This window comes from Solanum verrucosum, unplaced genomic scaffold, assembly GCF_900185275.1.
Source record: "Solanum verrucosum unplaced genomic scaffold, falcon-dt-bn FXZP01000289.1, whole genome shotgun sequence".
Taxonomy (NCBI): Eukaryota; Viridiplantae; Streptophyta; class Magnoliopsida; order Solanales; family Solanaceae; genus Solanum; species Solanum verrucosum.
Genome location: NW_026020016.1, coordinates 234,028 through 250,776, shown reverse-complemented (window position 1 = coordinate 250,776; position 16,749 = coordinate 234,028). Strand labels below are relative to the sequence as shown.

Here is a 16,749-nt window from a genome sequence, read left to right as displayed (position 1 = left end):
AATGAAAATGAAAATGAACAATTACAGAAAAGAACTGTATCCCAAATGAGAAATGTTATTTTGGGACTGCAAGGGTAATGTTTCAATAGTTACATTTTTTTTCTTTATAAAAAGAGGAATAAGCTTCTATGTAACAATGATACAAGAGAATATATATACTAATAATAGTAAAAGTTAGATGGGATTTCTAAGCCCACCATGGAGCATCACCAGTTCTGAAGTCTGTTTCAACCCATGGAACAAACACCACCTTCCCATCATCAATGTCTGCATGAGCCAATGCCAAGGACTGTGCCAACAAAAAAAAACCACAATGTTAGTATCAGTGTCAGGTCCATTTGAACCTAGTACTTTCGAGCTGGAACATAAATTTATGTGTAAACATCCATAAAAATAGTAAGAAAATAGTATTGTAGACATTGAAATTTTGTGAAACTCATGCGTTCAATTCTAATTGGAACTCTACAAGATGTATTCGATTCCAGTTAGGACTCTTTGAGACTACTCTACCCTAAACCCTAACTTATGTCTATATAAGGGGTATTATATTTCCTTAAAGTAGCATCTTGAATATCCCGTCAACTCTTGGAATATTCATCCTTAATTCGAGAAATATGCTGCTAACAGCCCACGGAAAAAATCCAGAGAGAAGAATAAGGCTTGAATTACAGAAAAAATCCAGAGAGAATAATAAGGGAGAAACAAAATTGCACCAATATTGTTTTATCAATAATATTCTTATTTCTTCATATTTTGTTTGTGATTGATTTGTTTTTCATATATGTAAAATTTGTTGTAAACAAGTAGATATGTATGCACAACTATAAAAATACATGAATTTAATGGTAAAAACCTTTCTAAAGGTTGAACATGTAAAGTTTAGATCCTAGATTCGCCCTACTAGTGAGGGTGTAAACATAGCATGTGTCATTATAAATATTGTCTCTAACCAACCAAAATCACTGAATTTAGAATGAGCATGATCTTAATATATATATTCTTATAAATTGTTCGAGCTAGAATGTGTTCAGTTAAACCAACAGAAGCCGCCCTAAATTCGCCTCGAAGCCAAAAGGCAAAAGGCTGATTGATAAGAAAAAATATAAAGACAACTACTAGAGCATTTAAAACAGGGGTTTTAAACTTACCAAAGGAGCAGGTCCTCTAACAACTTTTCCTTGATTGTTGTATTGAGATCCATGGCAAGGGCAAATGAACTTGTTCTCAGCAGTATTCCACGGCACGACACAACCAAGGTGAGTGCACACGGCGTTGATACCATAGGTCGCGAGTGTTCCATCGTTCTCCACAACAAGGTAAGTAGGATCTCCCTAAAATATCATCAAGTTAACACTGAATTTACGAAGAAATTATGACACTGAACGAAAATGTACGAGTACCTTTAGTCCTTGTGTGAGGGTTCGAGTTCCAGGTGCATGAGTTTTGAGCCATTCAGTTACAACAACATCATTGCCATTAGCATCTTTGGCAATGGTACCACTACTACCACCTCCTGATCTGTTGATCAACTCCAAATAGAACGACAAATCACGATTCATGGTTAGTTACACAAACGTAACAACAATGCCTCGTATGAGATAGATAGATAGATAGATAGACATATAGATTGATCAAGTCCGTCTAGTGATATACAAAAGCAATAGCATACACCCTGTTTCTTCTTTTATCTTTTGTGAGTTACAAAGGAATTGTTAACACATCAAGTTTCCATGGCATTACATTTGTCTATATGTCCGTATCGACTTAGAATTGAATAAAAGTAACATAGCTAGAGCCTATTTGGATTGCCTTATTTTAGGTGCTTTTAAACACTTTTGCAGTATTTGAGTAACGTTAAAAAAGTGATCTTAAGCCGTTGTTTTTACGCCAAAATAAGTCAAAAGTCATAAGTTAGCTTATGACGTTTGGCTTATAAGCGATAAACCCCAGTTGCTCAAATCTGCAGAGGAGGCAAAACATTTATATGCCCACATGACTTGTAATAATCATTTGGTAACTGGTTAAAATTATGTAGATATATAGTTATAGTTAATCCATTTTCTACCCCGCATACCTTACTTCTTAATTAGCTATCAAACGTCGTATAACTTATATAGAAATTCATACATCAATATGAGGAAAGAAAGAAAGAACTAACCCAGGAGGTGCAAAGAAAGTAGCATAAGGTACAAGCATTCCACCAGTTGGTAGTGCAAGTGCACCCAATAAAAGCAAATTCATGAGATTCCTTTTTTCCATATCAGGCACTCTATCATCTGCTGGAATGCTAGCTGCCATACATTTCACTTTCATCCTCTTATCCTTTCCCATTCCATGACCATTAATCTTCATCGGTTTCACGAGCAACGCTTGTGAAACTGATGAAACACCACTTTTGCTTGAGCATAGCTGAAAATTATAACAAAAAACTGTTACAGTTACTGAATCAGAATTTTCACACAATCTAATTTTTCGATGGATGTTATCTTAACTAGCTCCGCGCATTACCTGAGAAGGAGTTACATGAGAAAGTGTGGAAGAAGCCATGTTAATGTGTGTTGAGAAGAGAGGAAGTGGATGGATGTTATTCTTGTAATGTAGAAAAAAATAGATTACTAGAAAGATGATGAGAGTCACTCAATGACTAGATAAGGCAAGTTACTAGTAGAGCCACACATTTGGATAATAGCCTTTTTTCAATTGTTTCTATTTTCTATTGTTGGATTATGAATTATCCACTTTACATTTCATATCCAACAAATGAGTTGTTTGGGTCTAGTTGGGCTCATAAATTAACTTTAAAACCATTCTTGTATAATAAGTATAAAATTTTGGAAATGGGCCTTTATTTGGTTTGTGTCTTAGTAGCTTAAATTGCATTTGATTTTTAAAATGGTAAACTTACAAAAATTTCATTAGTTCAGGAGATAATTACTTAGATATACACTAGTTTACATTACGAAGCTTACTAGATTTTGGTATGTTTAGATACGTTCAGAGATACATGTATCTTGGGATATATGAGGTTAAAATTAGGTGTAATTTGTTCTAGATACACTATATCCAAGTGAATTTATATGTATATTTGGGATATATAGACAAATATCGCTTGCCACTCTACTATCTCAATCGCGTATCTGGAATACGTAGAAAAATCTCGCTCACTTTTCTCCTGTTCTCGTTCACCTCTCTTCCTATTTCAGTGTATCTGGTAGTAAAAAAATATGTATCTAGGTGTATCTGACTTAAATTTGGTATAAAATTATTTATTAGTGAGACAAAATATAATAATTTCAAACTATAGGGAGACTTAATAAATATGGTAAGGATGTTTGTGTAATCGGGTAAAATTTTGTTTGGAGCATAATTATTATTAGTAGCTAAAAGTTGTCTAATTATGATTGGTAACTACTGGTTTGAAGTTGAATCTGTTCACTAGCGACTGTTTTGGAGTTATATCAGTCCGTTCAATTTGATTGTATCAACAAATAATATTTCGCTAGATACATTGTATCAATTCGTTCAATCTAGTTATATTAACACAAACAATATCATTGGATACATTATAGTTATGCGCAAGTAAAATACATTGTATTATCGTTTTGTATGAATTGTATCAATACATATAATACACTTTACAATCATCACCACAAGACACCACAAATACAACAAATATGCACACAATATATATGCTTTATATAGATGCAACATACACTTGTAAAATGGTCAAATCCCCCCCCCCCCAACCTATTATCAGATTCTCAACTACACACTTAAACTTTACGGGGGTCCTATCATCCCCTTGAACTGTTTTAAAATAGAATAAATAAACCCTGAATGCTGAATTGGCTGAGAAAGTGTATTTCACTCTCTTTGAGAGAGTGAAAAGAGAATAAATAGGGCTGCTTTTATGTTTATTTCATATTTTTATTTTATTTTCTTTCTCTTTCTAATTAAATTAAAATAATCTCCCCCACCCCAACCCAACCCAACCACCCCACACTTCTTCTTCTTCACACTCACCCTACACCTCTTCTTCTTTTACACACTTTTGCTTTATTTTTAATTTTCATCACAAATCTCTACAAATATCTTCAAGAATTTTACATATTAACCGTCTCTTACATAATCAAAGAACCTTTAAACAAATTTAGTTATTACTTCCAAATCAAAGTAATTAAATAAAGAACTCAAAATTCAATTTTTTTATCGGAACCATTTCAAACAAACATAGAATTTTCAATTTCCAACACCTTCACAAGCTTTTCTCTCAAACGTTAATTCTAATTTCACATTCTTGAATTTAACCACAAATTGGGGTATTTTAGAAATGGGGCATAAAAAATTCAATTGGATCATCATTTTTTTCAATTGGATTAATTTCAATGTTTTAATTTGGTTTGCTACTTTCACCAACATTAAGAAAAGAAAGAAATTGAATTCAAAATTTATGGCATGCCCATATACTATTTTGGGTATACCCCTTCATAAACCCCCAACAAGAGTAAAATGTGTAACAATGAACTTTGAGAGAAATTGTGGGGAATAGGATAAAGATATTGGTCATAGAAACTTTTACTAGTCGGAAAAATTTTACTGTCTTTTCTCTTGCCGGAATGTCAATGGATGAGAAGTGAGTTTGATAATGGTGATGTTCTTAATGATAATGGAGGGTTTCTAATGGGGGATATAATAATTAGAAAAAAAATAAAATAATTCATTTATTATATTTATTGGGTGGCATTGACATGACGCTGACGTGGCGCTGACATGGCATGTGCGTGTGTTACACCACAATACACATGAGTAACTATGTCATTTTAGGGTGAAATTTATTTCCTAATAAAATAGTTCAGGGGGGTAATAGGACCCCCGTGAAGTATGAATGTGTAGTTGGAAATCCAACCATAGATTGGAGGGGTTTTTGACAATTTTCTCTTTTTTTTTAGTGTATGCACCTTGTATGTATCAGAAATAGACTTATGATATATGTATATATGTACCATTTATGCATGTTATTGGATGTATATATCCTTTTGTTTTCACTTTATTTCAGTGAATGTATCATTGTTGATTGTTCATCTGCTTCTTCATGTCTTTGACAATGAATGAATCTTATTAATTTTATATATATAAGATCATATCAAAATAATGAATTGAGAGTTATGATTAACAAATCAAAATTTATTAGTGTGGTCTATTTATTCCAAATCGTTAAACTATGCTCAATATATAATGTCCTTGATATTATTAAGTGTTTGATTTTATCAACTCGAACCATATGGACCAATAAGTCATATACAAGTTCAAAACACAATACTCAATAAGAGGAACCGAATTGTTACACTACTATATAAATTCTCAATGCCAATAGTATTCACAGAATTTGAGAAAATGGTCCAAAACCAAAATATTTTGGTACGAAATCAACAATAACAACAACATATTCAATATAGTTTTGCAAGTGAAATTTAAATATATTGATGTATACAAAAATCTTACCCCTACCTGCTTGTGCTATTTCCATTTTGCTAGGAACTCATAGTTTAAAATTTAATTCCAAACATATGAAAACTATATATGTCACTCTTTGACTCGCACTATATATATATAACTAGTAAGAATTGAAAAGGATAAAGTACAATTAATTGGGGTAAAGTGCTCCTTAACAAAGACGACTTCATACCCAAGGAGGCTTGAACCCATGACCTCTTGATTAAGAATGAAAGAGTACTTACTACTTCACCACAACCCTTGGTGGTTCCTTTCACCAATTCTGACCATCTCAAAATCCTTCAAAAGGTTCACTACCTATACTAATATGAGCATAGAAATTCATCACAACAGTACTATCTAAGAAAGGGGAATAGCACACACCTCTCCATCAATGCGTGATGAAAATAACATTGAATTTGAAGGGCATTTGGGACATTTCAGCGTTCACTTCCATGTGCACTTGCAGCACGGCCAAACACCTGCTCCATTCTCTCCAATTCCGTTTCTGTACTATGTAACACCCTTCGTCTCCAAACGCTACATCTGTTCTTGTTCCCTAACTCTGCTTGAGCGACTTTATTTTGCCATCCTTCTTTAATTTGTTCTCAGGTAAGCATACTCTACAATGGTGTTTTCCATTATTTTGGTTCCCTAACTCTACTTCAGCGATTTTATTTTGCAATCCTTCTTTAATTTGTTTGTATCCGACAATTTTTGGTTTATTAAATTTGCAGTTCCTTTACCTTATCTATCTGAGATTTTAACTTGGAGATTTGCGATGTATTGTGCAATAGACATCTTTTGAGAGTTCTTCAAGAATGTGAATTTTTATATGCTTTAGTATTGTTGGTTGTGATGTTACAAATAATTCATTGGGTTCCTTTACTGTTTGCAGTTAGTGGAATCAACAATAAATTTAGTATTTCGAACGCAGATACTTAGCGACAAAAGGCTTGCGAAGAAATAAACTATCACGTACAGAAGAACAAACTTATCAAACATGAAGCTGGAGGGTATGTAAGTTGACTTTCTTATATTATTTTTTCAAACTTATTCAGTATAACTAACCACTTTGTTGAAAATACACCGTTGCTCATTCTGGCTGCATCACCAATTTTGATCCATAGACACCACTTTGCGACCTGAGTTGCGGAGTATCAAAACGTTTTTTCGTTCTTATTTTCTTCCTCTGCTACCCCGCTGGCTATTTGTTATGTTCTTCTTTTTCCTCTCATTTTACTTCTCCGCATTAATGAAGAATTTTTATTTTTTCACTTAAGCTTTAAAATTGGGGTTTAAGAATCTAATTATTTTGGGACATATATGGACCATTGAAAGTTTTGAAGCTCAGAGGTGAATATTGTTATAACGTCAAGCACTCTCAACGATCAATTAGGTATTTTGGTTCATTTTTGTCAATAATTTACCTGAAGTGGAGATGTCACTGCAGCAGCAAATTGGCATAAGAAGAAGCAGTTTTGGATGAATTGAAGTGACTTAATCACCTCTTCCAAACAGTTGGAACTTTGGGCGAACCGCAGGTTTATTGTTTCTGAAGCCTTCCATAATAACAATTGAATTTCATACATACCTTAGGTAACTATGTAATTTCAAGTTTTAACATTTTTTATGTTCACCATGGTCCATGAAATCATGTAGAAGTGTATAATTCAACTTGGTTTTTATGTCACATATGTACCTTCGTCAATAAAGTCTCAACAAATGCGTGTCAGTAGGAACGTATAACGTTTTACTCCATTTATCAGTTTTCTTACTTATTCTTTCGCGTTCGGTATGTATACAAAAAAGATTATTTTAAAACCATTCTGTACCGAATACACCTTAAGTTACTCCTTTGTTGATCTATGTACCTTAATTTTAGGACGCAAATGTTGTTTTGGTCCTTGTTTATTTCTCAATAAATGACAAGTTGATGTAGTGTGGGATTTGGTTGGGATTGTGGGTTTTAGTTTTTGTGTGCTTTCCCTGTTCGCATTACATTTGTTCCGATCCTTCCTTGGACCTTGTGCATACTATGAACTCCTCTAGATCAATAAATCTTTCAATGAAAAGAGTAGTATTTCAATATGAATCTTAAGATATTTTTGGTGTACTTGATCGACATGGAGGAGCTAAAACTGCTGAGTCTGCAGCAGAGCACTTGAATAAGCACCTCAAACACATATATGTGTATTATGTACATAGTTATTTCTGATAATTTGTTGATTTTATGCGTTTTTTAAAATTTCTTGTGAATCCTGTCTCTCGCCCATGTCCATCTTGTTTCTACTCCACATAGCATATCATTAGGAGAAGTGTTTACAACTCTTCTTGGATTATTACCTTTGAAGTTTGCATGATGATTTTCAGGGTTAGATTTCAATCAAACATATACTTTTTGTGTTATATATATATATATATATATATATATATTTGTGTAAACTTATTTAGTGACTTGTCGTTGAATAACCAAATAGCCATGCACCTTTATGTTTTTCCTTTATTAGATATATGCATTTTAAGATCTACATATGTGCAGTATTTCCCTTGTGACCGCTAAAGAAACACTAACTTCTTCCAGCAAAATTTACTGGGCAGGATTGCCAGTGTCACAATTAACCAAGAGCCAAAAGTTCAAGCTGTGTGAAATACTATTAGTTATTTTGGGCCCCTTACTAGTATATATATACATACAAATAGTTCATGCTCAAATTCTGTTAGGCACAAAAAGTTCACTACTAGTGGTACTAAAATTATCTAGTAAAAATTGTTCTGTCCAAATATTAATTTCCACTGGATTTCGATATTACTTAACTACAATTTTAAATCACAAATTATATTTGCCAAAAAAATTATGCTTAGATTGAAGTTCAAACCTCTCGCCAAGAATCAAATCATGGCGATGCACAATAATATGTCATGTCATTTTCACTGTATATATCAATTTATGAATAGTAGTATTCTATATATTTAATAAAAAAATATCCGACGAAGCAATATCACATGACACCGTTGAATTTCGAAACATTGATGTCACTCTTACCAATAATTCATGGACATGACTTCTTCAAGGACTACTCTATAGAACAGTTTGTTAAATTAGGTCTTAGGCCTAACTCACACCCCAAGAGCTAGCTCAAAGGGAGAAGGATTGTCCAAGCATTATAAGGAGTCCACCCATCTCATTAACCACCGATGTGGAACTTTTGTCATTTTTTTAACACCCCATCTCACTCCCAGTGCTTAGCATCTGGTGTGTGGGTAATTTTGATTTTGGGGGCCCCAACATCGGGTGAGACCGGCCCTGCTCTGATACCATATTAAATTAGGTTTTAGGCCTAACTCACACCCCAAGAGCTAGCTTTTGGGGTGTGAGTTAAGCCGAATACCTAATTTAACAAATGTAGGGTTCTAGAAAAGAAACAATTGACCTTAAACAATCTTGATCATGGAACTAGCAACGAGGTTGTAGAATAGCCGTCATTTTGGAAATTCACAAATCATTAATGAGATATTATTATTATTATTATTATTCCCCCCGTCGCTGTACCCCAGAAGATCTTAACTTAACTCTTTTTGATGATTCAAATTATTATTCGCTTTTGTCTGTGAATAACGTGTATTTATCTTTACATTTCTCTGCGAATAACATGTATTTCCTTTTTAGATTTTTATATTTTCTCCAAATCTCATGAACAATTCTAAAAAAATATGAGAGCATAGAGTAAATTGTCAAACCTATTTAATTTTTTAAATTATATTTTCAAGCATTGCATCAAACATCTTGAAATAGCGAAAAGTGACATCAAATTATAAATTTATTGAATCAGATTACGTTATTTTATCTTTTTATTATTTTGAATCTAAAATTTGAATATTTTGTCCTTTAAGTTATTTATTATAATTACATTAACTATGCCTACTAAAATTATGATTATTTCAAATCAAAGTTGAATATAACTGATTTATTGTGATTATCCAAAACTTCAAAAATAAAAGAGAGAAAATTTGAAATTTAATTGCAATCTCAAGGAGTCGTTGATAAATTATCAATGACCAATAAAACTAGAAAATATGTTTCAAAGAGAGATTAAAAGAAATGAAACTAATTATTAGAAGAAATTGATTAGAGTTATTTTTAACAACTTCACATATATGAGAAAAATAGACCTTTCAATGAAATTATATATAATTTTTTTTTTAAAAAATTTAAGGCGCATTATTGAAATTTTACTATCGATTTTCATATTTATTGAGCCGCCCATGTTTACTAGTTCCTTTTCTATTCTTATTTGGGTGCCAATTATATTAAAATGACAAGATATTTCTAGACAACTATATGAATATAATAGAGAAATGACATGGACTATGAATAATATGTGTGAGACAAATCAAATCAAGCATAAATAGATGAACATTAGCATCCTGTGTTTATCACATGTAACAAGAAATCAACATGAAGACATTTTTTTAAAAAAAAGAAAAAAGACGTAAATCTGCTTAAAAATATTTTTAATTTTATAAACACTATAAAAGTGTGTAAACATCATTTTGACTTGTAATAAGTTAATTTAAATAGGTGCTCTTAGATATATTTTTTTAATTTCTTAGACTATATCCTTTAATTATATTAGTCGTTAATGACAGTTAATGTATATACTTAGATTGACTTGGACAATTGGGTCCGTCCTAAATCATACTTTTGCTAAATAAAATGTTAAGTATTAAAAAATAAATTTATTAGTATGATTATTTAATCGACTCACTAAAATATACTCAATATATTTTAAATTTATCCTTTATGAGTATTATTTTATTAATCCAATTACCATATCAACAAGTACCAAATAATTATATCAACATATATAGTTTGAAACACAAAACTCAAAATGAGGAATTCAAGATTTATTTTCTCATTTATCCCATAATTTTATATGCGTCGTTTTAAGTTATTTGATAAATATTTATATATTCTTTCAATTTATTACTTTAATTATTTTTAACCCCATACGAATTACGATATTACACCTAACCTTACATCTAGTGGACAAAGATTTCAACATGCGAAGGATATTATCAATTATCATAAACAAAGGTTTGATTCAAAATCAGAATATTTTAGCATGATAATTTTGGGATTAAAATTAAGATAATTTGTTCTATATTTTATATATGATAAATTATCCGAAATGTTTGATATAAGAATAATATATTTTACAGTTTTAAGCTGATATCTTTAATCAAACATGGAATAAATTTATTTTCAAATTTTTATTTCAGAATTCATCTTTTTTTTTTTTGGTTGGTACAATGAAATAAATAATCCATCTATTCATTGAACCGAAAAAGTAAGCTATGAACTTTGTCATTAAAAATTCATAGGAAATTGATTTTATTTTTAAAATTCATCGCAAATTTTTATGTTTTAAATTGTGAAACAATCTCTTATTATATGAAAAATATGTATACAATCAAATCAATTAAAAGCTCCACATCAACTATTAGTACTGGAGCAACTCTTCTTATAATTCTAAAGAAAAGATGGATTGTGATAGAATTTTATTCGAGAGTTGAATGGTGAATGCTTGAATCGTCACTCAATTTTTAATAATTAATCAATTAAATTATTTTATTTTTTAAAAGTCATTTTACTTTATCTATTTAGGTTTCAGGGTCATTTTAGTTGAAATTAATGTAGTTTCTTATACCTATTTAATGACCCAACAACTCCAATTTTTCTTTTTTAAAAAAAACTATTAAAGATTAAATTAAACTTGATCAATTTTTGACCCAACCCACATAAAATAGATTGACTATATAAGTACAATCAATTTCAATAGAAGAGGAAGCATCAAATAGTTACCAACTTATTAATTACCACCTCTCTATTAATTCTTTTCACAAATTCTAACCATCTCAAAATTAAATTCTTTAATAATTATGAGCATAGAAATTCATCATAACACATAATAGGAGAAAATGGAGATACAAATAGTCCATGCTCAACTTCTAAAGGCACACAAAATTCACTACTACTAGTGGTACTCGTAAAACTATCTATTAAAAATGGTTCTGTCCAAAAATTTCCAATGGATTCTTCAAATAATTCTTCTTGAATTATCTCACATTCTCCATCCATAATATTTTCCATATTTTGGTCAGTTGTAACACAAGAAGAAACTTCACTACATGATTCATTTGGTGTAATATTTTGGTCTTCATCACTTTTTTTATTGACATTATTATTGGCCTCTCTCTTTATTCCATTGCATGTTAATTCATGTTTTGATCTTTTCTTGAGAGATGTGTGCCAATGATTTTTAATTTCATTGTCTGATCTTCCTGGTAAGTGAATAGCAATCGCTGACCATCTTCAATAAAGTAAACAAAATTTACATTATTATTTTGTAAGGAAAAAACAGGAGGGGGGGGGGGGGGGGGCAGTTCAATATATAAAGCAAGTCGCACTTGATCAGGGGATAAAACAAATTAGAGATATTTGTATAGTTATAAATAATTTCATTAGAGATAAAATAATATGTTTAAAGTTAAATATATAAAAAAATAAATTAAAATCGACTAAAAAGAAATATATTGCTTACTTATTCCCAATTTCTGCATGAAGCTTCATGATGATCTGGTCTTCTTCTCTAGAGTAGTTTCCTCTTTTAATATTTGGCCGGAGATAATTAAGCCATCTTAATCTGCAGCTCTTTCCACACCTTGATAATCCTTCACAAGGAGAAAGACATCACTAATTGAGATAAATTAATGGATGTATTTATATTCATATTTCCGGCGAAAATTATGTTTTTTTTTTATATTATCAATGTATTATAAACTATTGTATACCTCATTGTTTTCAATTTTTGGCAATATAAAAGTGAAGTTTGATTAGATCCAGAGATAAGAGGCGAAAGGGGTTCATCTAAATTTTTCACCGAAAAATTACATTACATATATGAAGTCAATAAACATATTTTTCATATTTAGCTTCCTGAAGAGATGGTTCACTAATAAACGGAGGGATAAATTATTCAACCTTTCACTGAGATTTATTAAAAGAAAATTCTATATGTTCTAAGATGAGGTGTCATTTTTGTTTTGAATTTAAGTTTTATATACACCGTCTGTGTAGATAATTTTTTTACCAACTGATCTCACTCTGAGGTCATCTAAGATAAATCACTTTAAAATATGAGATTTGAAATTCTAAAATTAAAATATTTACATGCGCTACATCAGATAAAGATAACCTGATGATAATATAAAGTTATTCACACCGATAATATATATTATTTAAACTCGCTCTTCCAAAAAGAGAGGAAAAAAATGGAGATAAGAATTTGCAGATACTTGATTAAAGAAAATTAAAGAATAATAATAGTTGATTATATATATACCAGCAAACTTTGGAAGTTGACGCCAATTCCAACAGCCATATTTAGTAACATAAGCTGCTAATTTTTTATCTTCTTCAAGTGTCCAAGTACCCTTTTTTAATCCACTTTTTTTGTCATAACAACGTGTTCTTGCCATTTTTGTTCTCTCTTTCGTATTATTGTGTTTTTCCTTTTGTATATATATATATATAGATAAATAAATGTAATATTATTGTACCAAAAGATATATAAAGTGAGAAAAACGTGTAATATTATGTGAAACGAAAATAAATAAATAAAATGATAACGAGTTATAGATATAAAATAAAAATAAAAATAGGGGACAAAGTGATATTATCTATTAGGTGTGGTCCTTCTAAGAAGATTCATTTTGTGCATTATCTCTTTGTGATTCATATTTCAATTTGGTCCACACTTCTCAGATTCTCCAAGTAATATAATGCACCCACCATTAAACTTTATTCAAAATCGAATTGAAATTGATAATTTGAATAGAAAAAAAGTTATTGGTTTATCGGTAGTAAGTTATTGATTTAGCAATTTTGGTAATGGTTTTAATTTTTTATATTATCGAATTTTTTAACGATTTGAAATTATTTTTTATCGATAGTCCGATAGTAAGTTAATAAATTATATTTACATCAGTATATAAAGTTCTTGAACTGACAACCGACAACCAATATAAGTCAAACCGATAAAATTCCATAAACCAAATTGAACCGACAAATACACCGCCCTACCCCTCCATAACTTTGGTGATAGTCCCGTTTTAAATTATTTGTCATGTTTCTTATTTATAATCCACTTATAACAAAGTTGATTAACATAATTTTTTATTTATTTATGTCTTAAAATATAATCACTTCTTATTGAATATTTTATCTATTTATGTGTCGTCTTCCCATAATTGAATAATATTTTTTATACATACAAATATAAGAATAAATTAAAAACTCACTCATTTTTCTAAAATATACATAAAAGCTTTCTCACACACACTCTCAATCTCCTTCTCCCTCTTCTCTTTATACATTATTTGAGGTGAATTCGAGTGAGATCTTATAAACATGATAACTAATTTGGAACGAAGAAACTATAAAACATGATATATATCGTTTGTTGATAATTCAACGAAACAATTAATGTTTGATTTTTCTTCTGAAAATAGTTAATACTATAAATACTTTGTCTCATCTTGATTTTTGGTACCACTTGTGTTGCATACAGTGAATTGGTGTCTAGAAACATAAGTGAACTATAACAACTAATTTGGATCGAAGGGAATATATAAAAGTCAATCGATATTTTAATTACTCAGATGTTAAATATGCCAATTGATAAACGGAGTTGAGAAAGTCGTCCATGTAATGTGACAAAATATATATGCAGCCAAGTTGGGCTCCTCACCTTACATCTATCATTATAATTTACAGAAAAAATTATGGAAATCTCACTAGTTTAGGAACTAATTATTTAGATATATTCTAGTTTGTAATATTATAGATTTTACCATATCGATTTTGATATGTCTAGATACTCAAATACATTCAGGTACATGTATCTCAGGATACATGGGGTCAAAATTATGTGTAATTTGTTCTAGATAGACTATATCCAAGTGGATTCGCATGTATCTAGAATACATATATAACAAATCTTGCTAGCTACTCTCCTATGTATCTGGATACTAGATACATACAGATACATGTATCTAGTGTGTATCGAGTGTGATTCACTTGTATCTGTTGAGATACATGACTATCTTGCTCGTCTCCCTTCTCGTCTCACTCGCTTCTCCCTATTTTAGTGTATCTGGTAGCAAAAATACATGTATCTAGGTGTGTCCCTCAATATATATGGTAGAAAATTCTTGATTAGTGATGAGATGCATAATTATTTAAAACTATAGGTAGAATTAGCATATATGTATATGATATGAATGTATGTCTAATAAGATAATTTTTTCTAATTTATAAACATTGATAAAAAATTATTCCGGTTATTTTTACTTGTTAAACTTTAAAAAAATTAAAAATAATTTCTTATTTTTATTTTATTATTACTTCTATAATTTCAACATTTAAATGTCTTGTTATAAATAAAAATAATATAGTAAAATAAACATGCCAATTAAGTTCCTGTTTTGTTCCTTTTACATGAGTGACAACCTAGTTTGTTCTTGACTTTCTAAAACGTGATGCAACTTCATGGGTCTCATTATAGGACAAAAAGTTTCATACATAGAAGTAGTTCTACTATAGTAGAAACAATCTTTAATAATAATAGTTTAATAGCCGCTAAATACGTATGTTTACTCTTTATAAATGTTCCTACAATCTATCACAACATTAAACTGAATGAATTGTTATAAAATTTCTAAATCGAATCTATAATAATTAAATCTTAAATTCGATTCCATTCAATCATTAAAGGTATATATTGACCTGCCGTGTTGAAACTGTAGGAAGTATTTTTCAAAATTTGTGCAATAAACATTGAATACAAGCAAACATGCAAGCTAGCTATGAAAGTGAAACATGAAGAATTCATGTTGGACACTACAAAATTTTAATGTAATGACAAAGATACATGTATCAATGTGTTTAATATGTATCAAAAGTACTTATCATGATTATCAGAAATAATGGAACCCAATACTTAAAAATACTTGTCATTCGTCTCCCTCCCCAGAAATCTCTCTCGTCACTCTCCCTGATCTCGCTTTCCACTCTCCCTCGCCTTTCACTTTATACAAAAATAAATATATAAATTGTGTTTGTGTTTGTATAAAACGAGAGAAAACTGTATATACAAATACAAATACATATATTTTCCATCCTATACACTTATAATTATACAAATACAGATCTTCCCCTACCAGTTCTCTTTTGCCTTTCTCTCTTTCTCGCTTTATACAAACACAAATTGTACAAATTACAATGTATAAATTGTGTTGTATAAAGCGAGAGAGAGATTTGATATACAAATGTTTTATTTCGATTCAATTGTATACAAATTCAAATTTTATGCAGATATACAAACATAATTTTCATAGACACAGACGCCCTATTTATACAAATCGATGTGATTTATATAAATCAGATGCCTCCGATTTTATACAAATCAAAGTTGCCTGCGATTTTTATACAGATCTGATGCTCCATAGCAAACATAAAATTTGTTATGAAGCGCAATTATGCAAACTATAACTATAGCATACAAATATGAATTTCGTGTTTGTCAAACTTAAAATTTACTCTACTTAAAACATGTCAAGTTAGAAGTGGTAAAAGAATTAATTAAGTGGCAACTGGCAAGCTCTAAATTAAGATCTTTAATACCTAAACCCTTTATCATTTTAATTATTAAAGTTGTGGGCACTCAACCTAGCCTCCACTAATTTAATTTGTTATATATTCATTTTAAAGTGCTTTGCATTCTGATTAAATTAATATAGACAAATTTTGTCTAATTAAATTTATTCTTTATCATAATAAAGTAGCAGCAACTTTATTGCTCCCAAGAGTTTTTCTAAAAGAAAAACCAATTGTTAGACTTAGGGGTGGCAGAATAGGTAATTAATATGGGTATCCGCTCATATTTATTCATTTTAAAATAGGTAAAAATGAATAATACCCATATTACCAATTTAAAAGTGGGTAGTTAAATGGATAAAATGGGTAAAAGATGTGCATTCACACAAACAAAAAAAAGTGATAAAGGATGGGGTAGTAAGAAAATCTTTTTTTTTTTTTTTAAAAAAAAATCTATAAAAAAATGAAACTTTTTTTTACTTTTTTTTTTTTTGGGATGGGGGGTTGGTAGGGGGTAGGGGGCTGGTAATTTTTTT

At 30.2% G+C, this 16,749-nt stretch overlaps 2 protein-coding genes across 2 annotated transcripts; both read right to left on the bottom strand.

Moving 5' to 3' along the window:
* Window positions 1-2,667, bottom strand: LOC125820960 (cytochrome b6-f complex iron-sulfur subunit, chloroplastic). Its single transcript, XM_049500384.1, has 5 exons — window positions 2,509-2,667; window positions 2,159-2,409; window positions 1,401-1,518; window positions 1,149-1,331; window positions 1-289 (listed from the first exon to the last, which is right to left on the bottom strand). Exons 1-5 carry the CDS (start codon window positions 2,545-2,547, stop codon window positions 188-190), a joined length of 693 nt encoding a protein of 230 aa, XP_049356341.1. The 5' UTR covers window positions 2,548-2,667; the 3' UTR covers window positions 1-187.
* An 8,764-nt stretch (window positions 2,668-11,431) lies between these two features.
* Window positions 11,432-13,050, bottom strand: LOC125820959 (transcription factor MYB14-like). The gene is made up of 3 exons (XM_049500383.1): window positions 12,900-13,050; window positions 12,099-12,228; window positions 11,432-11,867 (listed from the first exon to the last, which is right to left on the bottom strand). The coding sequence occupies exons 1-3, from the start codon at window positions 13,033-13,035 to the stop codon at window positions 11,435-11,437; spliced, it is 699 nt and encodes a 232-aa protein (XP_049356340.1). The 5' UTR covers window positions 13,036-13,050; the 3' UTR covers window positions 11,432-11,434.
* Between the last annotated feature and the right edge of the window lie 3,699 nt (window positions 13,051-16,749).